The sequence below is a fragment of the Aspergillus pseudoviridinutans genome, assembly GCF_018340605.1.
Source record: "Aspergillus pseudoviridinutans IFM 55266 DNA, scaffold_8, whole genome shotgun sequence".
NCBI lineage: Eukaryota > Fungi > Ascomycota > Eurotiomycetes > Eurotiales > Aspergillaceae > Aspergillus > Aspergillus pseudoviridinutans.
In genome coordinates, this window is record NW_025091288.1 from 1,065,476 (window position 1) to 1,088,207 (window position 22,732).

At 50.9% G+C, this 22,732-nt stretch overlaps 8 protein-coding genes and 1 non-coding gene across 9 annotated transcripts; 5 read left to right on the forward strand and 4 right to left on the reverse strand.

Moving 5' to 3' along the window:
• Positions 1-1,015: 1,015 nt before the first annotated feature.
• Positions 1,016-4,751, forward strand: Asppvi_010476 (uncharacterized protein; the record flags this gene model as incomplete). The annotated part of the gene is made up of 2 exons (XM_043306321.1): positions 1,016-1,330; positions 1,395-4,751. The coding sequence occupies 2 exons, from the start codon at positions 1,016-1,018 to the stop codon at positions 4,749-4,751; spliced, it is 3,672 nt and encodes a 1,223-aa protein (XP_043162256.1).
• Positions 4,752-6,076: 1,325 nt separating this feature from the next.
• Positions 6,077-7,450, forward strand: Asppvi_010477 (uncharacterized protein; the record flags this gene model as incomplete). Its single annotated transcript, XM_043306322.1, has 2 exons — positions 6,077-6,418; positions 6,473-7,450. 2 exons carry the CDS (start codon positions 6,077-6,079, stop codon positions 7,448-7,450), a joined length of 1,320 nt encoding a protein of 439 aa, XP_043162257.1.
• Positions 7,451-7,959: 509 nt separating this feature from the next.
• Positions 7,960-8,031, forward strand: Asppvi_010478. Its single transcript has one exon. It is a non-coding gene; the product is annotated as a tRNA-Arg (tRNA).
• Positions 8,032-8,307: 276 nt separating this feature from the next.
• Positions 8,308-9,628, reverse strand: Asppvi_010479 (zinc-dependent alcohol dehydrogenase; the record flags this gene model as incomplete). The annotated part of the gene is made up of 4 exons (XM_043306323.1): positions 8,308-9,077; positions 9,149-9,305; positions 9,354-9,402; positions 9,504-9,628. 4 exons carry the CDS (start codon positions 9,626-9,628, stop codon positions 8,308-8,310), a joined length of 1,101 nt encoding a protein of 366 aa, XP_043162258.1.
• A 1,124-nt stretch (positions 9,629-10,752) lies between these two features.
• Positions 10,753-11,902, forward strand: Asppvi_010480 (uncharacterized protein; the record flags this gene model as incomplete). The annotated part of the gene is made up of 2 exons (XM_043306324.1): positions 10,753-11,410; positions 11,475-11,902. 2 exons carry the CDS (start codon positions 10,753-10,755, stop codon positions 11,900-11,902), a joined length of 1,086 nt encoding a protein of 361 aa, XP_043162259.1.
• Positions 11,903-12,010: 108 nt separating this feature from the next.
• On the reverse strand, positions 12,011-13,021 carry Asppvi_010481 (SDR family NAD(P)-dependent oxidoreductase; the record flags this gene model as incomplete). Its single annotated transcript, XM_043306325.1, has 4 exons — positions 12,011-12,061; positions 12,124-12,541; positions 12,621-12,886; positions 12,953-13,021. The coding sequence occupies 4 exons, from the start codon at positions 13,019-13,021 to the stop codon at positions 12,011-12,013; spliced, it is 804 nt and encodes a 267-aa protein (XP_043162260.1).
• A 657-nt stretch (positions 13,022-13,678) lies between these two features.
• Positions 13,679-15,166, reverse strand: Asppvi_010482 (L-rhamnonate dehydratase; the record flags this gene model as incomplete). Its single annotated transcript, XM_043306326.1, has 3 exons — positions 13,679-14,649; positions 14,742-14,964; positions 15,080-15,166. 3 exons carry the CDS (start codon positions 15,164-15,166, stop codon positions 13,679-13,681), a joined length of 1,281 nt encoding a protein of 426 aa, XP_043162261.1.
• An 818-nt stretch (positions 15,167-15,984) lies between these two features.
• On the forward strand, positions 15,985-18,762 carry Asppvi_010483 (putative C6 transcription factor; the record flags this gene model as incomplete). Its single annotated transcript, XM_043306327.1, has 4 exons — positions 15,985-16,175; positions 16,274-16,308; positions 16,366-17,914; positions 17,973-18,762. The coding sequence occupies 4 exons, from the start codon at positions 15,985-15,987 to the stop codon at positions 18,760-18,762; spliced, it is 2,565 nt and encodes an 854-aa protein (XP_043162262.1).
• Positions 18,763-20,012: 1,250 nt separating this feature from the next.
• Asppvi_010484 (putative Ste20-like serine/threonine protein kinase) lies at positions 20,013-22,275 on the reverse strand (the record flags this gene model as incomplete). The annotated part of the gene is made up of 3 exons (XM_043306328.1): positions 20,013-21,679; positions 21,733-22,049; positions 22,121-22,275. 3 exons carry the CDS (start codon positions 22,273-22,275, stop codon positions 20,013-20,015), a joined length of 2,139 nt encoding a protein of 712 aa, XP_043162263.1.
• Between the last annotated feature and the right edge of the window lie 457 nt (positions 22,276-22,732).

A 22,732-nucleotide genomic window follows, 5' to 3' on the forward strand; every position in this document is an offset into this window, starting at 1 on the left:
TGGTTCAAGGACAAAGAGACACAGTAGACAGGGACTGAATACATGCTAGATGGTCGGTCCCTAGGTAAGGTAGACCTTCGTTTACCCTATTTCGGTTGCTCGCAGTTTATTCCCAATTGTTCAGAACCATGGTAGCATTCAGGAACAAAGGAAAGCCCCGTTCTCCGATTTGGCTGTCTTTCAATATCAAAACCAACCCACGAGAATCGAAAGTCATGACCATAACAGAAATTGTGTTGATTAGAAAAAAATCCATCGACCTGCTGAGGCCCGGCGTATTGTATACATCCGACTGTCCAAGGTTGTCAGCATGATATATATTGGTCAATATGACACCGACCGAGGGTTTTTGTCAGCATTGACATGCCATCAGTCTTATTGTTTGTGCTGAATATCAATGAACAGCATCTATCAGTATCCCGAGTGAACGTCGGGGTAGAAGGACGTTCATCCTCTGCCTCATTATTGAATCGGGACGTTCTCTTGCAAGATCCTCGTTGAAGTCGAGGTTAGTGAGGGTTCACAAAGCAGTCATGGCCGTGTCCTGTAACCAAGAACTTCTAGGGTCAAAGAACGAGAAATTTAGCAATATTATAATGATTGTTTTTTTATTTTCGATGTATTATTGTGTGAGTCGTCTTGTTGATGGCAGAGTTGGAGAAGCCGAAGCCGAAGGGAGGCAATGCGAATACGGAGTACACACAGCACAGCCTCAGGTGCTTCTTCTTCCATCATCATCACCTGGCCCCTGGGGTCATCGCAGTTATTTTCTGTCAAGACGCAGGGTTGGTTGGCCATCCGGTGTCACCAGATTGTTTTCCTTTACCTTGTCCTCCTGATCCACGGTCGAATAGGTAGTCATTATTGATTTCTTTTCTCATTGTAAGGCTCATAATCGTCCGAACCCCACCGGTTCTGCGGTAAGTGGCCTTCAAAGAAACAATCAGACCACCACCGGCAACATTCATGCTTGTCCAGGCGCATATCTGTAACTGACAAAGAAGATCTCCTAGCCATGTACGGTTCGCATTCTTACTCGCATTCCACCGGTCCACCGCATTCAAGTCCTTCTCAACCAGAATGGCGTTTACCTGCGACAACTCAACACCAGCAATCTTCATGGCCCGCGGGTTCTGTGGCACCTCCACCGCCCCCTCCTCCTCCTGCGCCGATTGCAGCTCCTTCATATCATCCTAATACGTACGGACCTATCTCCAATATATCACCTGGCGCAGTTGTGTCACCCGTGTCTGGTGGTCCCAGCGGCCTGAATACAACGTCATGGGGAGTGAGATATAAGCATCAGATTCTGGCGCCTCCGCCGCTGCCTGTAAGTGTCTGAATCCTCGCGCAGTTATACGTGGACCGCCTCATGCTTACATGGCCTTATATAGCCTCGACCTCCAAGTGCGGCGGAGCATCACTACCATAATCCTGCGCATCAGTCCCCGACTGTCGGCTCCCCTGACCATCACAAGCCTCTGCCAGCTACTCCTGGGTATGGCTCACAGCCTCCCTCCTTCGAGAATCATCAGCAGTGGACAACAGGCGCCTCTCACCCGTCCCAACAAGCTCCTGCACCTCTACCGCCTCCCCCTCCACCCCCGCCAATTCCCCCCAGTTACCAGGCTCAACCCACACCATTAGACAATCAGACATGGCAACAGCCGAACCACGCGGCTTATGCAGGATTCCCTTCCCGTCAAAATCTTCAGGTGACATCCTACTCGGCCTCAGCACATGCAACTGAAGCCAGCACAGGGCGTCCTCAAACCATGAGTCCTCCACCTCCTGCCCAGCAGCTTCCACCTGCGGAGCAACCTTGGCCCCAGACCTTGCCAAGCGAGCAAGAAACTGCTCCGCCAGTACCACCCAAGACTGGTCCTAACATGTTCCCAGCCAACGCTTATGGCTTGGGGTCTGGAACCCCATCAGATTGGGAGCGCCTGGTACCTACTCCCGGGACCGGTGTTGGCGTGGAGATACCCGAACGCAAGCAGAACCATCCAATTAATTCCTCGACCGTAGCCGATCCACTTCCACGTCAGCGGGCTTCTTTCCCGCCTGGGTCGGGTAACCAGCCCACTGTATCTACTCCGCCAACAACGACCTCGCCCTCTGCGCAACCTGCATACCCTCAGCCCATACCTCAGCAGCATCATGACGGCGAATCACCAGTTAGTCCAAGCAGTACGCCGGATGTGCGTGATCCGCCCCGTCCTGTTAGGGTAGATAGTAGCGGCACCGAATACAGTATTATCTCGGCTACTGAAGCATCTGAAAGTATTGATGGCGTTATCGAAGCTTGGAACCAACCAATCACTCGACAGACCAAGTCCGCTGTCGAGCAATCTCGGGAGAGTCCGGCCTCCGGGCCCGAAACCAGGTCCTCAACGCAGGGATCAAGCCCTGTGGATATTACACAACAGAAGCAGGAATTCAAGGTTCCTCGAAAGGAGGTCCCGTCGCGAACGGCTACGCCGGCGTCGAGCAGTGCCGTGGGTGAAACTAGTGGTGGGAGACCGAATACAGCGAGCCCGCAGCCCAAACTGCAAGAGCCCTACGAAGACCTAGACTCCTGGTCCAAGTCATCGCTGGCACGCTATGTAGCGATGTTGCGAAAAGAGCAGGTTGCTGATTCTGATGAGGAACGCTTCAAGATATTCACGGCCTTCATGGCCAAGGAAACAAAACTGCGTGAGATCTTGTATAACATCGAACCTGAACAGAAGAAGGATCAAGACGCGCCACAATCGTCACCAATCCCGCAGAATTCGACATCTCCTCCCGTCGAGTCGGGCTTGATTCCAGTCCAATCAGAAGAAGGATATGATGCGGAGACTTCCTCTAACGATGCCCTTGGGGAATCGGAAGAAGGTCGCTATAGTCCAGGAGGGCGTCCAATCCTTCGCCGACTCCATACGCCCCAACCGGAGGGTTTGCAAAGATCCGCCTCGCAGCCTAATGCCTTCAAGGCAAGGGCAAGCAGGGACTTCTCGTCTAACGCTCAAAATCCAATCTCGCGGGCTATATCCGTCCCGCCCTCCATGAATGACAAGGCATTCTCCCCGTTAGCAACAAACCCTCCGCAGCCCATTTACACTCCCTTTCGATACACTGAGGGCCCTCAACGTGGCTCTGACGACCTCACCTTTGACCGCCCTGCGTACCAGGCATACTCTGCCCTGCGTCAGGCGTCTGCGGAAAGTGGGCGTGTAATGTCGAACGCGCCCAACGCACCTAATCGGAACAGGTCGAGTACCGTGACGTCTTCAGTGGCACAAAAAGACTTCGACGAAACTTTTATCGGGCTTATCCGAGAGAAAAGCGTCGCTTATAGGAATAAAACTTCTCCAAGGACATCTTCGCCGCCCCCACTGCCGGCGGCCCCCAAGCAAGGAAAGACTGGTAGCCCGATCGATGACCTGCGTTCTATGGTCTCATCCCCATTAGCTAAGCAATCTGAAAGCTCATGGCACGTTACAACCAGAAGGGATTTGGAAAAATACTCAGACGACTTCAGCTATATCCGCGAGGCCGTTAATACTTGGGAGGCTTCAGCCAAGATTCGTCGTGAAAACACTGACAGAGAGCGTATGCGACGGCAGGAGGAATCCGAGAAGCATATTGATGACTTGTTCAACGAGAAGGAAATTGGCTATGCTGATATCAACGTTCTGGAAGAAGAGTTTCGCCAGAAAGAAGCGCGCGTACAGCTGGACGAAGAGAGACAGGAGCTGGAAAATTTCGTCGCGAAGGTCTACAATCCGCTGGACGAGCGTCTGAACGGGGAAATTTCCGCGCTTCAGGATCATTATGAATCTGCCCTCGCGCAACTTGACCATGAAAACAGCAAGATCAAGGATTCTGTCACCGACAAGTACAACCTGTCTCATACGATGAAGATCGTAAATGACATCTATCAGAAGCTCGAAATACGCTATTACAAGCGTCTTGAGATCGCCCTGGACCGTGAGCGCCGACGCAAGAAGGCAGAACGACGCCCACTCGTTTTCATGGGAGATTCTGCCTCTCTGAAAAAGTTGGATGGGGAGTTTGATCAGATGGAGAAGCGAAATATTCTCGAAGCAGCCAAGGCGCGAGACGATCGGGCTAACAGGCTTATGGATACCTTTGACAACGCAATCATACTCGGACTAGGCGAGAACCAAAGTCTCCTGGATGAGGTCACTGCTAAAGTGACACGTATTGATTCTGAGGCCATTCAGTCGTCTGGTCTAGCAGTAACTGAGGTAGAGCAGTTGTTGAAATCTGTGTTCACTCTGGTCGAATCCTTGCGGCAGGATTCGGAATCCATCCTGCACAGCTTTGGTGTCGCTGATACGGCCCTCAACAACGCGGATTACAGTGTTTCTGTCGCTGAAGCTCGCTACTCCAACGCTGATCCTGAGGTCTTCCGCCGACTGGATGATGAGAAGAAGAAGGAAGATGCGAAGATTCAAAAAGCTCTCCACTCAAAAATGGAGAGCGTGCGCGTTGGCCCCTCCAAGATCATCGCTAAGATCAATGATCTTCTTGAATCGTTGGGCAAAACGCCAGTGGTAGAGCAACCTATGACTTCCGAGACCATTCCTGCTGTGCACCCTATGGATGTCCTGCTACCGGGACCTCGTCCGCCTACAGTGACCCCTGGGCCCAGGAAGCAGGACGGAGATCCTGAGCACCAGGAGCGGCTTCGGAAAGCTCTGGAGGATGCGAAGAGGAGGAACGCTGCGAGGGGCAGTTCATAATTCCACAGCTTGAAATGAGTGTGCTCGGCATCGCTCAAGCATTCCTTTTTATCAGGAACATATATCACTTTCCTGATCTTTTCTCTTTTTGTCGGTGCAACGCAGGGAGGTTATGACTGAACGAATTTCCTTAATAATACCCCTTTATGCTCCAAGCCTTACTGTATTGTGGTCTGATTGTTCCAAAGCATGCGTCAATTTTGCTTTGAATTGTTGAAGGTATACGCATCGGTCAATCTTACCAGATACCCCCGCAAGTACACATAATCTGTGTCGGTTAGAAATTGAAGAATGGAACTTAAATTAGACATGGAAATTCGACCCGCTGGGATCTGTGATCAAGCGTCTATCTTCGTAGGTAGTACGCGTAGTTTACAAAGGATGTCACTGTGCCGCATCTCAAACAACTGCTTCGCCGCGTGACAGGCCTGGGCTGGTGCCCGTCAACTTCGCTGGTCACTGCTCAAGCCTCAAATATACAACTCAGCTCCTGCGGCAGCAGACGGAGAAAGGCAACGTCTCATCCACTAATTTGCATGTTTCTCGATGTTTCTCACTTGCTCGGTCATCGAAGCATTATCCAGTCCTCGTCCGATAAGCCTTACGAGGCTCTTTACTTCTTGCGGTCAATCATGGGGATCTTACCGCCGTCTAAAGTTTTCGACACCGAAGGTGAGCATTTTGATTCGCCAGAATTTTGTGTCCAAAGGTAGAACCGTTCTGATAGTTTCTACGTCGCGAGTTTGGTAGAGGTCTTGTGATTTAGTATCTATGATCTGCCGGTCAGGATAGTCCTCGCCCTCCGACACCGTTCGGCGACCTGTACCATGGTTCTTTGTCTCCCGGCTCTTGAGCGCAGTTTGGACATTCCCGGGTCCTTGGCAAAGCTGGTGCTTCGGTCGAGGACGATAATGACAATCTATCCGCTTTTCAAATGTCTAAACCCTCATGCCAAGACGTCCACGAGTGAAGTTTTGCGGCAAAGGTGAATGGCAAAATCGGCGCAGTTCGAACCTCAAATCCGGATTGCCGACCCGTCATGAGGGATATGCGACTGACTTGCCGCTGTTTGCTGCGCTCGTGAGAGAGACTGACGCATTTTGTTGGCTCTTGCTTGTATCATGGTACCCGCTCCCATCCATGGTTCGATGCGAACTCTGCGGGTGTCGTATAAATTGGGCATGGCCGCGGACTGTCTCAGCGTGCTAGTATCATCCTGGGATTTTTAACCGGAACAGTTCATTGGCACGACTGGTGCCTGAGATCTTATGTCTGCGCCCACGAGGCATCTCCACAAACTTTCGATAGGTGGTGACGTTCCAGTTATGGATTCGGAGGCGAAGGGGTCAGCATATACTGAAGGCGGTGCTGCGATGAATAGCTCCAGTGTAGAGAGCAGGTCAGGCAGAGAAGAGTCGGCCGGGCTGTCAACCGTCCAGGCGAACTCTGGCATCGTATATGACCTCGCTCGCTTGGATGGTGATTCGGAGGCGAGGGCGCTTATTGGACTGACGAGTCACTTTGATGTCGTCGGCTGTCGCTCGATATCGGGGGGCTATGATTTTCAGTTGTCGGAAAGGCCGCGGGTTCATATTGGATCTGATGCTTATACGTGCACCTGTTTGAGCTTCTCGGGCCATCCTGAGGTGGCCTGCCAGCATATTTTCGTAAGTTTGGTGCCTACCGATTAGACCGGATAAACGCTAATTCTCAATTTCAAGTGGCTTCTTGATCAGTTACACGGCTGCTTCATCTCCCGACCACCTGCATCTGATGTATCGCTGTCACAGAACGGGTTCTCTGAGGATCTCCCTCGTATCGAGCAGCTCCTTGAGGGCAAGCTTGAGGCCGTAGCTGAACAGCTCAATTGGCAGTATCTTCGCAGTGAGGCAGAAGGGGGCATGAGCCGCCTTCAGAAAGTGAGAGATATTATTTCTGCATTTAGTACATCCACAGTCCTCGAGGATTTTCGCAATGATCTCGTGGAACATGCAGATCAATCACGCACTCCAGAACAGTGCGTGGTGCAGGGTGATTTTGAGGCCACCATGGTACGACTAGCCCTACATGACGATGCTGTCTTCTCTAGCCTATGCAAGGCGATGCCTCCTGGGGCTTGTGCGGCGATCTATTTCGACAAGATGCAGGAGAAGACGCGGAGGCTCCTGGCAGACTTTGATCGCTATTGTCAAACAGGGCAGCTGCCTGCAGACAGCACAAGTCTGGATGTCGACGATGTTGTCGAACAGCTGGAACGAAATGTCAACCGCATTGGGCAACACATCGTTGCGCGGGCACCTCACGGCGCGGAAGGCGCAGCAAAAGCCCTGGTGACACTGCTTGAGGACATCTGCAGCCGTAACAAGGATTCTCTGGATGGTAATACGTGGGGGCGGACGACATTTCACGGAGAGGATGAGGACCAGCGGAATCTTTATCACCAGCTTATCGGCAGAGCAGACGAGACGGGGAATTTCTTCATCCTCGATGCGCTCGAGAAGCTACAGCCCGCGGTTTTGGGTGGATTCGCGGACAGACTGGGGAGAATCCTGCAGAAGAACGAGGTGAACAGAGCTCCCAAAGCTTATATTCTGAAGTTGGGCGCTCTAGTACGCCTGGCTGAATCGACTTCTCCTACATCTGGGCAGAAACGCCAAGCCACGGCCACATCTGGAGGAGATACCAAACGCAGTCGATGACTTCTACAACTTAAGACTTCTACGGTCATTGTGTGTGATTTGGTTGGTCTGTACATATTCTATGCTTTCCTTGAGTGATTCCGTATCTAGATACCCTTGTGCGTCGAATATAGTCATTGTGCTTCATTCAACCCAGTAGAGATCTGATAAATGGGTGATATGCTGATCTATTCCATATAGCTAGTATGCTGACCATCTGTGGTCCCACCTACCTAAAACATATTGATATATATATAGCACAATATCAACATCCATTTCATGGTTCAAAACTTGAGGTGAAGCCGAAAGATATATTGTGATCAGCGGTACCTATAAATAACATAGACCAAGGCTATCTACGGAATATCTACCGATGATGGTATGGCCAAGGCGCTGTTTTCACTTGAGCCTAACATTAAGCTTCGTGAACCCATTCCTGAACATGGGGGTATTGGCAAGGAATCAAGCCGCCATTTCTTGACTTATTAAATGATTATATAACCAAATTTGGCAGGTCTTTGCATAAGCCTGGCCGGCTGGCCCAATGGTAAGGCGCTTGACTACGGATCAAGAGATTGCAGGTTCGAATCCTGCGTCGGTCAATTTTTTTTCTCAATCCCTCCCTCCAACTTTCCGTCCCCATTTCTAGTCGAGCCGATTAACGGATCCCCCTCAGTAGTCTAGTTATCCCCAGCAGTGATGTTTTTGGCAAACGGAACTCGTAGTTAGCGATAGGATTAGGACATGGTCGAGATCCTACCGGGATTCAAGTAAATAGGCCTTAACGCAAAGGACGACAATAATAATCACATTGACCCATCCATACTCCATACAGAACAACACACACACGCTTGATGGAACAAACGATACCGACAGCTCTAGGACAAATCTAGAACCACTCTTCCCTGGACTTTACCCTCGCCCATTTCCTGGAAAACGCTCGTCAAGGCCTCCAATTTCTCGGTGCGGAAGTGAGCCTTGAGGATGCCCCGTGCTGCAAATTCCAAAGTCTCGATAGCTTCGGTTCGGTTTCCAACGGCCGAGCCAGTGATGGTACAATGCTTGGAGATCATTAACCCCGGATTTGCTGTAGCGATGGGTTGAGGAGTATGTTCGGGGATGCCGACACACACAAGCGTGCCGTTAAAACGCAGCATGAGGAGAGCCTGGGCGTATGCGGCATTCGAAGCTGTGCAGACAAGAACGCCATGTGCACCCAGGCCATCGGTCAGCGACTGGACATGAGCGACGATAGCCGCGCCGTTGTCGTCTGAGGGGAATTTCGTGATATCCACAAAGTGCTCTGCGCCAGAAGCCTTGACTAGTTCTTCTTTGCTGCCGTGGTCGATGCCGACCACGCGCAGACCCATTCCCCTGCTGGCCAGTTGGACCGCCAAGTGTCCCAGTCCACCACCAGCACCGGAGATTACGACCCACTGCCCTGGTCGAACGTGGCTTCTCTTGAGGGCAGCGTAGACGGTGACACCCGCACAAAGCATTGGGGCTGCCTCGTCCGAGGCAAGCCCGTCTGGGATCGGTGTGACGTAATTCGCTGGCCCGACAGTGTACTGTTGGAATGTGCCTGGGGTATAGTACCCGGACACTTTCTGCTTAAAGCAGAGTCCGTCGGAGCCTGCCTGGCATGGCTCTGCAAAAGCTCGGTTGTCAGTCCGAGTTTACCAAATGAAAGCAAGCTTTGGAATATCCGTTGGCACATACGGCAATTTCCACAAGCACTCGAKATCCATTTGACACCAACTCTGTCCCCAATCTTCAATCCAGATGATTCAGCTCCCGGGCCGAGCTTGACGACTTTTCCCACTCCTTCATGGCCACCAACTTGTCCTGGTAGCGTAGGATGTGGAAGCATCTTCCACTAGGAGACGTCAGGGCCTAGTTTTAGGTGAAGGTGGACACGACTTACACTGTTCGTCATGACACCATAGTCGGAATGACAAACACCAGAGTGTGTTCTATTTGTCTTTGTCAGTCCAAAGGAAACAATACTGTTTTTGGTATAGAAGAAACACAGCATCTCCTTTCAACGGAAAAATATTCCGAGCGGGAGACATACAAATTGATAAGAACTTCACCAGCACCAGGTTCCGGGACATCAATCTCCTCAATCTTGGTTGATACAGTGCCGGGCTGGTCATAGACAGCCGCCTTTTGCTTCTTCGGAATCTCTGGGGCGGCCATATCGACAATGTGAGCTTATGTGGTGCAACTGATGGTATACGTGCTCTGTTGACGGGAATGCGAAAGAAGAAACGGTCGTAAAGAAGTGTAGGTGCTAATCCGAGTGGTCCAAATACTCCACGATCTTCGGACCCCTCTTTATCTACTCCACCTCTATTTTGATCTTCATTGCCAAGTCTGTGCTACCTGCAATGGTAGACTATTACGCTACTCCTGACCAAGAAAGGGGAGTCAAGGTGGAGCGGGGAAAGTTAGCCGGCAATTGGGGACAACCACACAACCGACACCTCCGCAGCAGGGTCTGCAGACATAGGCATTATTTCGGATGCGACAGCTTGAAAGTCATACGCTGCATGAGCTTGCACAAGGCACAAGGCCTAGGCAATAACTAAATTGGCACTTGCCGTCTTTCAGCGTCCAATGAGCAGAGTATCAATGTCGTAGCATGAGGGGAATGGCTTGCTCCAGACTGCCATAGTCGCATGCCGGTATGAGAAACGACGGTAACAACCTAGGGTCAAGCGGCAAGACGACCTCGGTAGTACTTCAGCAGTTTATTTTCGAAGATCACAAGGATAAGTGTGATATTATGTCTGTTTCGTCTGTAAGCGAGGCGTGTGATGGGAGCGAAGGAAGGATCAATCGATGAGGGGTCAAGAACGTCGCAAGCCGAAGCGGGGTTCGTAGAGGTTCCATACCCTGGTCCCAGCAGGATCTATGGTCGAACAAAACCTTTTCAAAAACTCAAGGTATGACTGGAACTCGGCGAGGGACAAGTATATATCTTCCGCCCAAATGGCTCAAAAGGTACTCACGAAAGGTACTCACCTGATCGTCGTTCATCCACGTCAACTGGATGAAACCGAAGTGGCACTCTCGGCATAATGGTCGCCGATGGCGTGTTGTTTCAGGGAAGTCAACAAAGTCCAGATCTAGATGACGAGCTACAAAGAAACCTCATTTATGTCATCATCTTACACAACTTCCCTGTTGCTTATGCATTTTGACACTTTGTGACAGCTGAAGCGCCCTACCCCGCATTCAGACGATCCCAGATACAACCCAGGTGAACGAGTCGCAGACCTCTCTCAAAGCTACTGCTGAGAAGCATCAAGAGCGACGCAATGCCTATCCCAATTGTGGACTCTCACATTCATCTATTCCCGGAATCGCATCTCCCAACTCTGGCATGGCATGGACCCAACAACCCACTTGGATCGCAGCACTCTGTCGACGAATATCGTGCAGCAACAGCAATAGTACCTACATCTCCAGACGCAGCACAATACACTTACCTGCGCGGCTTCATTTTTCTCGAAACGGACCGAATCTCATCGGTCGAAGAATCGGGCGCTGGCTGGTCGCACGCTCTGGATGAAGTGTCTCTGCTGACTCGCATTGCTTTGGGAAACCCAATTGCAGGTGAGGGACATAGAGATGTCGATAGACATTTATGCTTAGGAATTGTTCCCTGGGCTCCCGTACCGGGGGGTCCCGCCGCACTTGAAAAGTATCTTTCGTTCGTTAAGGAGAGGACCCAGACGGAGGAGGTCTGGAGGAAAGTACGCGGAGTGCGATATCTTGTTCAGGATAAACCGTCCGGTGTCATGCTCAGTCAGGGGTTCATTGACGGCCTCAAGTATCTCGGTAGCAGAGGGCTGACCTTCGACCTTGGCGTGGATGCGCGGCAAGGCGGTCTTTGGCAACTGAGAGAAGCGGTCGAGATGATGAAGAGAATCTATGATGGCGTGGATGGAGGCGCTGCATTGACACTGGTTATTAGTATGTTGCGCTCAGGCCAATAACTGATTGACATGCAAGGGAACTGACCAAGGCACCACACAAGACCATCTCTGTAAACCGAACCTTCGTCTGCCCTATTCTACTTCTGAGCCTATAACTTCTCATCCCGAATTCCTTGAATGGAAGTCTCTCGTCAGGGCCATGGCCCAGTATCCTACAACTTACATGAAGCTCTCCGGTGGCTTTTCAGAGTTACCTCCGCTTGCATCGACTCCCGATCCAGACATCGCGTCCTTAGTTGATAGACTACAGCCATGGACAGACGTTATTCTCGAGGTTTTCGGTCCTGAGCGGGTCATGTTTGGATCGGACTGGCCTGTTTGCAATATAGATGGAGGTGGAAATACTGTCTCCTGGAGTCGCTGGAAGAGTGTTGTAGAGAATATTCTTGAGAGACGAGGATTGACTGAGGAACAGAAGAAAGGGGTCTGGGGAGAGGTTGCAGCGAAAGCGTATGGTATCAAGATCTGAATATGGAATCTGCGGCAATTACTATGTACATATCTACGCGCTTATCATCAATGCCATGTAGAGCACGCTCGTCGGCATAACCATCGTCACAAGAAAACATCAGAACGGTCACTGCAGGTTCACAAACAATCCTCCATCCACGAGAAGCTGTGCGCCAGTCTGTTCCTTCGTCAGTAGTGTTCCCCCAAAGTCAGAGCAAGAAAAGTAGATCATGCACTCACCACATAGCCACTCAACTCATCGCAGGCCAAGAACACAGCCGGACCAGCCAGATCAGGAGGCTGACCCAACCGTCCCAGGGGGATTCTCCCCTCCATATACGTCCTCTTGACAGGATCACTCATGTCCTCATCGTTCAACTGGGTCCGGATAGTTCCAGGGAGTAAGGCGTTGCATCGGATTCCGTACTTTCCTAGCGCTACAGCAGTCGATTGCATCAGGCTGAGCACTCCAGCCTTGGTAGGGGTATAGTGTGTCTGCTGTCCGCCTCCGACAAGCGCGGAGATGGAGCTGATCCCGATAATCGAACCGCCAGGTGGTGATTGGGCCAGGGCCATCTGCCGTGCTGCCGCTTGAGTTACGTAGAAGGCTCCGCAGAGATTCGTGTTCACCGTGTGCCCGAGAAGTGGAGGGTCAACCCTGCAAAGGCCGGACGGTCAGTAGCTGTACAGACGGCTTCAACTTCAAAAACTAAGACATGTAAAGCGACTTGACTTACTCCAGGAATTCCTCAAACTTGCACACTCCCGCGTTGCTCACGAAAATATCTAGCCGTCCGAAAGCCTCGACAGTCTTCGCGACAAAGTCCCGACCAGTCTCGGGCTGAGAGACATCTCCAGCTACTGTGATGAATCGTTCCCCCTCACTTCCAGTAATCTCAGCAACATCTTTCCGCATGGCCTCCAGCAACGGCTCCTCATCTGGTCGTCCGAGATGGTTAACTGCTACCTTTGCGCCGTGACGGAGGTACTCGAGAGCAATCGCCTGGCCAACAAGTTAGCCGAATCGCATACATCGAAAATAAATATTTCCAGTAATAAGCATCCATACCCTACCGATACCTGTCAATCCGCCCGTAATGGCCGCAACCTTTCCGACTAACAGCTGAGGAAGAGGCATCGCGAAACGATCTGTTTTCTGATCGACGTATGACCACCACACTTCAAAGTTTCACTCAAACGACGCAATTGGAGGAGGAATTAAAGGGCAGCCAGAAGTACACAAGGATATAATGGTTGATCTCCGGGTTGATCGTGATTTGCCCTCACATGAGGGCTCCTGGCCCAGAGAACCCCGCCGAGGGGTTGGTGATAAGAGAGCGATAGCGGCAATTGGTGGAGTTTTGTTCGGGCTTCGTGCTATTGATACCCCGATCAACATCCCACTTCTCCACACTACGGAGTACCCTACAGACTTCGGAGGAAACGCCGACTGGGGAACAAGAAGGGTTCGCACGTGCGGGAGATAGAAGAGAGGCACTAGTGCTGCACGACTACAATCTGAAACTAGTATTCCTTAGGGAATAGTCGCTCATTAACAAAAACAGAGTGATTGATTTTATGTGTGAAATAGATGGGCAATCAGTGTAAGTTATAGTACCGAGGGGTACTAGTATTGACAGAATTCCGATCATTCAGTCTACCAAGCAACACAATGCAATTAAGCCATATGTACAGTACAATTCATGAACTAAAAGTGTGCAGTAAATGGTTGAATAGAAGAATGTTCGTCGAGAACGTGACATTTCAGGTGGATATCTAGACAAAAAGAGTCAATCTAGTGAGCAGCGCCGTTGGTCAGCTTTTCGTCCTCGCTGGGCAATGTGAGGCTCTTCTGAGGAGCCGGTGTGAGGATAGTGGCAGCAGGAATTAGCGGCGCCGCAGGGTTCAGTTCCAAACCGAAACCTGGCTTGTCGAGGATCGAAACATCGAGGTAACCCTGAGTTGGGATGGGCTCGTTCACGAAGAGGTTGCCAAACACTGGCTCGACGGTCATTCCATCGGGAGAGTTTGCCAGGTATTCCTGGAAGGGTGAGTTGGTCTGAGAAACAACAAAATGATACGAGTAGGGGCCTGATGCGTGAGGCACAACAGGGATATCGTATGCCGCAGCCATTGCCGAGATCTTGAGCAGTTCTGTCATGCCACCGACCCACATCACATCGGGCTGGAGGATGTCAAGGTTGCGACCCTCAACGAGTTTCCGAAAACCATATCGAGAGTATTCGTGCTCACCCGTAGTGAACTTGACTGTGGGGTGAGCCCGCTTGAGGAGGGCATGGCCATCGAAGTCATCGGGACTGAGACACTCCTCCCACCAATCGATGTTGATTCCTTCCGCTTCACACCGCTTGACGAGCTCAATTGTGTATGGGACGTTCAAGGACATGTAGCAGTCCACGCGCAGGGGAAAATCAGGGCCGACGCTCTCACGCTGCTTGCGGAGGTACTCTACGTTCTTGAGCAATCCTTCCGTGCCCTCATCGGGACCATGAGGCAAAGCCACCTTTGCGCCAATGAAACCCGCTGCCTTGGCTGCAGCAGGTTGCGGACCCGTGCAGTAGAAGTGCAACCGCGTACGGGTAGCACCGCCGATGAGCTTGTAAACCGGCTCGTTGCGAATCTTGCCCAAGAGATCCCAGAGAGCCAAATCAATGACGGAGATAACGGCGACTGGAAGACCCTTTCTGCCATAGAACATGGAGGCTCGGTACATTCTCTCGAACAGATCGTTTGTGTCACGAGGATCTATCGTTTAGGCATCAGGTCAGCTTTCCCCATTGTTTGCATGTTGAACGGCCTGTAACCAATCTTCTTGGGTCCGAAACCGAGTAACGTACCAGCGCCGATCAGGAAACGTTCGAAATGCTGATGTACCAACCAGCAGGCTGGAGGGCCACCGAATCCAGTGGCGAAACCCTTGGTACCATCGGTAGCTTCGATTTCGACACAGAAAGATCCCAAGACGTTAATACCCCACGATGTCCGGGAACCGCGATACTGCGCCCATTTTGCCATGGGGGTGGAGATGTCACTGTCTACCAACCAGTGACCACCTTTGACCTAAGTCATGATGAGGAGGTACATTTAGCCAACGCTTCTTGTCCCAGCCATTACGCTTTTCCAATAGGAAAAGCCAGAAGAGCGCAAAAACTGCAGACCTCGAAGAAATACTTACATTGTGATAATCTCCACCGGATCCAACTCCATCGATGATGAAAGTCCGGACTTCTTTAATGCGGGGGAAAGTCGATTTGAGAGTCATGGTGCGATAGGGTGAAGTTGGACAAATCGCGCACGGAGAAAGGAAAGGGAAGAGAGAAGATAGGGACTCAATAATCTGCCATGACGATAAGTGGAAAACCGGTCATATTTGAACACGATCATCCCGACAATGCGTCGTGGGGTTCATGACCATCATACCCGGTATACGCCTACCTCGGGGCATTGCTTGCCCGAGACCACACGAGTGATTGGCCAGTGACCTACCTGGTGTACCTTACCGTACTAGGCAGGTAACCTAAGGTAGGTAAGGTCTCGGCCGGAAAGGTGGACGAGCCACTGTCCGTCCGCTTTCGCGATGGAGCTGCCTAATATTTCTGTCATTCTGCTTCAGTGCCAATTTGCAGATACTTTTGCTAGTCCGAGATTGGCTAGGTGCAAGTAATCTAAGGGTACTCTGTGCTTCGTAATTATGATCAATTCAGGCCAGCTCTCGCCGGTCTTGTGGTCATGTTATTTTTGGGGATTTTAGTTATTTTGCGGGGTGGAAAGCTGTTGCCTCAGGCACTGCCGAGGGAGATTTCATTGGCCTCTTGTGATTGTTCCCTTGGCCTTCCCCAAGCATGATCCTTTGATTCCATTCTAATTTCCCTCCTTTCTCTGTCCTCGATATCGGCAGTCTATCCCGGTCTCTGTCCGTTGATCCTCGTTGATACCCGCATTATCTTGCTTTTCCGGCTGGACCCATTACCCTGCATCCCGTCTTGTTGCATTGCTGCCGATGATCATGCCTTCTTGCTGCTGATAGTGCTGCTGTTGCTTATGGAAGCTTTCCATAACCCCGAAACTCGCTAGAACACAATGCCGAACCCTGCTATAGCTTCTGTTCAGCAGACTCCACCACCACCAGCACGGCTTGCAGGCGACCAGAATAAGGAAGAACAAAGTGCTGACGAGTCGTGGTCCGCTGGCGATAGTGATAATGATGGCATCGCGCCAAATGATTCAAACGCAGCCCGAAGTTTGAAACGGAAACGTCCGCTCACTGTGTCGTATGTTAATCCCCTTACTTTCTCCGGTTTCATCAATTCGGTGATCTCTTCAGAAATTTATGCAACTGCTGATTCACACATCTCAAACCGGATTATAGATGCGAACTCTGCAAGCAGCGTAAAGTCAAATGTGGTGAGTATCTACTGCCCTGGGTTTTGGTCCTTTTTGGCATATGACTCACAGTTGTAGACCGGGCCCAGCCAAGTTGTGGATGGTGCGCTCGCAATGGCCAGCTATGTGAGTATAAGGAACGAAAGAAGCCTGGTCTCCGGGCTGGATACGGCAAAGAATTGGAGCAGCGGCTTGGTATGCTCATGAGCTCTCTCCTGTTCAAACTGTATTCATCGCTAATAAGGACAGATCGGCTGGAGCAGGTCATCCAGACGCAAGCCCGGCTCATCGAGACTCATATCATTCGAAGCCAGCATCGCATGAGTATGAGTCATGACCTCTCACAACCGGGGCCACATTCGTATAGTTCTCCGTCAGAGCCTTCTGCCGCTCACGGACCAAGTCCTCGTAACGCAGTCTATTTTCAAGAGACATCGACTGCCCCTTTATCAGCTCGCCACAATGATGTCTCAATCACCAGCCCTTCAGACACTTCGCTCAGGAACGCGGTGCAGAACCATGTCCCGAATGGCATCTCTTCAGCCGGACCGCTCTCCTCAATGTCGGGCAGTAATCCACATAACGACTATACAGGAAATGAGTCTTCATTGAAGGTACCAGTCAACCTGTATTCTAATCAAGAACACTCTCTGGCTGATCCAGAACTCGATCTGCCACCGTATGACCTCTTGTACGCACTGGTGGACTTGTACTTCGAACATATCAATACCTGGTGTCCTATTCTTCACCGGAGAACAACTCTGGATACTTTCTTCGGACCTTCTCCTCTCGAAGAAGCCGACCGTATGGTACTCTATGCTATAGTCGCGACGACTCTGCGGTTCTCGAGTGACCCTCGCCTGAATGAGCAAAACCGCAAGCGGTACCATGACTCTTCGAAACAGAAGGTCATCTTGTACGGCCTCGAAAACTCGTCGGTGAAAGCACTCCAGGCGTTGGTGATATTAGCTCTGGACCTGGTGGGATCGTCTAATGGTCCGCCGGGCTGGAAATTGCTTGCTCTTATCACACGGTCGGTTGTCCAGCTGGGACTAGCTGTTGAGTCCAAGTCATCTCTCATCGCTCCTATTTATCCGTCCATCTACACCTTAAGAGCCGTCACTCTTCCGGAGCCCAGTTCCTGGATTGAGGATGAAAGCAGGCGCAGACTGTTCTGGATGGTATACTTTTTAGATCGATATTCCACCATTGCTACGGCCTTCGACTTCGCCTTGGATGACAAGGACATCGACCGCAAATTACCATGCAAGGATGAATACTTCACCAAAAACGAGCCGGTAGAGACGAGATGGTTCCAACACACGAGTGAACGTCCTGATTATCTGAGTCGGGCGGAGAATGTTGGTTCGTTCGGTTTGTATGTGGAGATTCTTGGCATCTTTTCACGCATACATCTCTTCTTGAAGAGACCAGTGGATATTGGATCTCTATCCGATGTTGAAGGATGGCAAGCAACGTATCGCAAGTTGGACAATGAGTTGACCTCTTGGGAGTTTAACCTCCCTTCTGAATATGCCTATGAGAACTCCTCGCGACTGTTCAATGGATCGAAGCATAGCAAAAGTCTGCACTGTGACTGGGTGCAACTTCATTCCACATTTCAAACGTAAGTGATCTTGTTCCTCATTCTATTGCTTCATCCAGACTATTAATGCCGGAGACAGAGCTGTGATCCGCCTCCATTCATCCGCCGCCTATCCGACCACGCGGTCTCCAATCTTTACACCATCGTATAGTGCCAGCCAACGCTGCTTGCTAGCTGTTGATAATATTCTTTCAGTGACTCGTTTCGTCGTGGACAACAATATGCTTGACAAACTTGGGCCCCCCTTTGCCTTCACTCTGTGGGTCTGTGCTCGCCTGTTGCTTGTGCATGGCTCAACCATCGCTCACACAGTGAGCCCCGATATAATATTCTTCGTCGACGCGCTTGCCCAGATGGGTAAATACTGGAAGGTTGCAGAACGCTATAGTACCATCTTGCAGCGTGTCCTCGACGAGTACGGCGAATACCAGCAATCTGGAGCTACAGATGGCGATCGATCTACACCATCCAGTGTGAAGATTCTCGCAGACATGCGTCGCTGTGCGTTTGACTTGGACTTCCTCATCTCACGACAGCCGCGCTCGTCCCCAGCCGGTAGCCAACTTGCAGCGCCAACAATGCCCATGCCGTCGCGAAATCTAGCACCAAATGAGCTTGAGTATCTCGACGTCTTTGGTTTCTTCAATGTGCCCCGCGTCCCTCCCACACGAGCTCCAGACATGACAAATCTGGATATGAATGAGCCTGTCAACAATCCGATGTCGATACATGGCCTCACCGGAAATGGTCCCAACGGTTCCACAAACTCTACCGTTGACACTACACATAGCAATACCAATGAATTCAACATCACCAATTATCTGATTCCGACCCCTGAGACTGACTGGCTTTTTCGACCTGGCGGATAGAATCTGGCCAAAGTATCAGTTCTCATGATCCGGTTTCTGTCGAAGTGCTGAACGGAAGTGTCTCGACTCCGTGGCTGATCAACGACCACAGACGGAGATGAAGCCTTTCGCACCCTTTCTAAAAGGGGCTGAACTTGCAAAGTCAGATAACGTGGCTGATTTATGTCGGGGAGGGCGTGGTTGTGGTTTGGAGAAGGACGCGCTGCTCAGAAATGAGGAACATCTGGTGGTTAGCAATCCAGGCTCAGCCGTACCTACAATACGTGGACAACCTCGGCTTTGAACTTCATCGTGTCAGACCAAGGAAGGGCAGTTGCAGGTAATTGTGCGCGAACCCTCTAAGTGCCCCCGTCAACTCTGGCCGGTTGTGTCCACGGGAGTATAGCGCCAGCCATATTGTCCGGTCTACCCCAGCAGGAACTGACAATGATATTGGTTCGATGCCATGAATGCGACCCAAAGCTTCCACCCTACACAGTTGTAATGCTCCGGCGGCACATCGGTCCTGGATGACAATCAGCTCCGTCCCAAGAGAGAGGCACATGTCCATTGTTTTGAAAACATGTCCGTGCCCACAACTCGGCCAGTCCCGCCTCGGAGGGCTTCTTCAGGGACTATTTACTCTTTCGTATGTACTAGGGCCTGAAGTGCGATATAGCGCTGGTACTATGTCTCGCCGTACAGAAGGATCTTTCCCAGCCAGCTACCTGGAAGCAGTAGTGAAATCAAAGAAAAGTAGCATGGATGAGATTGTTTCATTAATCATGGTCACTGATTCGTTTTAACATGGACACCTTCCTGTACATTCTCACTTGTACAATAGCCTTATCTCCACTCATCTTCGCGAATCTGCGAACACAGACCCCAAGGTATCGAAATCGATTCAGAATGGCCTTTGGGACATAGATTGGGAGGAACCAGCCTAGAATCCAACACTAAAAGACAAGGGAAACAGACAAATTTGTAAGCTACAAGAGACAATCGGATGGTTTCGCATGTGTCGTAAAATAGAGCCAAACAAAACAATAGTGAAACAAAGGCTTGATGAGAAAGTCAAAACTTTGCGCACACCTCAAGCAGAAGGCCTGCAACTCCTTGAGGGATGGCTGAAAGCCGGCCAAAGAAACACTCAAAGCTCGTCGGTGGGTGGGTGAAGAGAATTGAAGCGAAACCAACATGCCGACTTGACGGTCTTCAGCAGTAATGCATTAAGCAAGTCAGAAGGAATGATGTGTTGAGCGCGAGGGTGGTTAGGTCTTAGACGCGTTCTTAGCATGGCCTGCCTCAGACTCGGCTGGTTTGGATGGATAATATCCTTCGTCATCATTTTCATCGTCAGTGGGAACCTCAATGCGGACGAGAATCTCTTCGAGGAAACCCTCAAGGAACGAAACCACGCCCGAACCCATTCCAACTGGCGATTCGTTGTCCCAGTTATCTATCCGAGTAAACGAGTGAACTAAATCGTCGACAAGGCTTTCAATCTTGACCTGTACGTATTGGCGGGCACCCTTGATCTCAGCTAGTTTGTCAGGATTCTCGCCACTGTGTGCCATAGCCTGACGAGAAATCAGATCTACTTGCTCCCTACGACGACGCACAGCGGTCCTGAGAGCAGGAACAATGACATTGAGCAGGGGCGTAACCGTCTGAGGTTCAGGCGCTTTGGTTGGCACTGGCTCCGTCTCCTCGGTATGGCGGCTGATGTTCTTCGGGGCGAAACGACGGACGGACATTTCGGGACTGCCCCTATCGCGCGGCGTGTCTCTCCCTTGTTGCGGATGGGGAAATATATGAGAGGGGGTCGGTGGAGGAAGTGAATGCGAAGGTAAATGGGTATTGGGTTGAGATTGAGCTTCTGATGCAGTAGGCTTCCGCTCGGTGCGGGACGGGGAGATTTGAGTTGAATCCTGCGAGGGATAGGGTGCTGCGTGGGCAGCTGGAGTTGGAACGACGCGTCCGTTTTTCGATGGACCCGAGGAGCTGCTGGGGGAGAGATCGAGTTGGAGAAAAACAGAGTCCTGCGCTAAAGATTGTTGTAGGGCCCTGTTGTACTCGCTTGTGCTAGGACTCTCTGTAGGTTGCCCAGCAACAGGCCTCTGAGAACGCGTAGGTGTTCGAGGTGGGCTGACTTCTGAAAATGGATGTTTGACAGGCGACGGTGGCAGCGGAACTTTTGTGGGTGATGCACTAGCTACAATGAACGAGCTTCTTTTCTTTGGTGAGTCGGGCTGAGGACGGCTTGATTTCATGACCCCCTCGTGAGACTTGTCTTGGAAATTCCAACCCGTGATGTTGTGGTTCCTGGTATTTGTATCGGCCTCCCTCATCGGGTCCCGAGCTGTTGTGCGTCCTACAGGGCGCACAGTGCCAAAGTCCCAGAGGTCTTCCTCATGTTCGCGATCTTTGTCATCCGACGGGAGATCTTGTACGCTGTCCTCATCCACGCTGCCATTTCGAACGCCATTACGTATCTGCCATCCTTCATAACGCTCGATCAACTCCGTCAGATAAGTCGTTCGTCTTGCTCTCTTGACAAATGGGTGCTCGAGTAACTCCTTGGCCGACGGCCTTTCCCTGGGGTCACGCCGCAAACAGAGCTCGACAAAGTTCTTGAACGTTTTGCTGAAAGGCCCCTGAAGCGTGGGAGGAGGATTCTTAGGAATCAAGAATAAGACCTTCATAGGATGGATGTCGGAGTAAGGTGGTTCTCCCTGCGCCAACTCTATGGCAGTGATCCCCAGAGACCAGATGTCAGCTTTGTAATCATACCCCGACTGTTTGATGACCTCTGGGGCCATCCAGAAAGGGGTCCCAACGAAGGTGTTCTTCTTTGTCATAGTTGCCGAGAGCTGGCTAGAAACACCAAAATCCGCGAGCTTCACCTGGCCGTTGGACGTGAGAAGGATATTTGCAGCTGTCCGAATTGTCAGCTTCACAGTTGAGTCTCAAATGAGGATCGCATTGTACCTTTCACGTCGCGATGCAATTTCTTATCAGTATGCAGATAATCCAGGCCACGAAGCAACTCTCGCATGATTATCATGATATAGTCCTCCGGAATTGGCCCCGGGCGAAGAAGATCGCTGCAACTACCTCCTGAACAAAATTCCATGACAATCCACAGATGAGAGCCCTTGAGAAAAGACCCATGATACTTCGTAACATACGGAGAGTCGAGTTCGGACAAGATGGCAATTTCTTGGATGATATCTTCGACTTCGTCTTCAGCATTTTCGACATCAATGACCTTGATAGCGACAGAATTGCCGGTACGTTTATCGACCCTTAATTGCAAGTAGTCGAACATAGTCAGCTAATGCGATGATCAGGTAGAAAAAGGGTCGCCGCAGCATACCCTTTGTAAACTCGTCCAAAGCTCCCACCACCTACGACAATATTCATGTTAGCAAAGACGGCCCCGATCAATGAAGTCCGATATACTAGGGACTGATACGCACCAATGCAGTTCTGCCTCATGTAAATGGTCTCAGGGTCTACCATTCCTTCCATTTTCGCAGAACTGTGAGTGGCCGATCACGAGAAGAATATAAGCTCTTGGGAGACCCTGTAACAGATGATCAACGATCAGCCAGTTCACAAAACAAGTGTCAATCAGTCGCCTGCCGAATGAGTTCGAGCGCAGGAAATAATAAATGTCTGTATCAAGGGCCTTTCACCAGGAAAAGCCTGGGGAGATACATCATTGACCGAGAGTCAATTACATACCGATCGCCTCGAACAGGCTAGGTGCGTGATTTGCGAATCGAGGGGAGCAGCCGTGCCATCGGAGGAATCGTTAATATCAATCAAAGGAATTTCACTGTCAGCGAGGTTAGTAACCTGGCTGTCCCTGTCATGCCTGAGCACGTTACTACATCAAGGATTGTCTTGACTCTCAATGAGACTCCTTGTCCCTTCTGCGGATTCCCACTAGCTGTGTGCTTCGAGGGGACTATACAGGCACCGG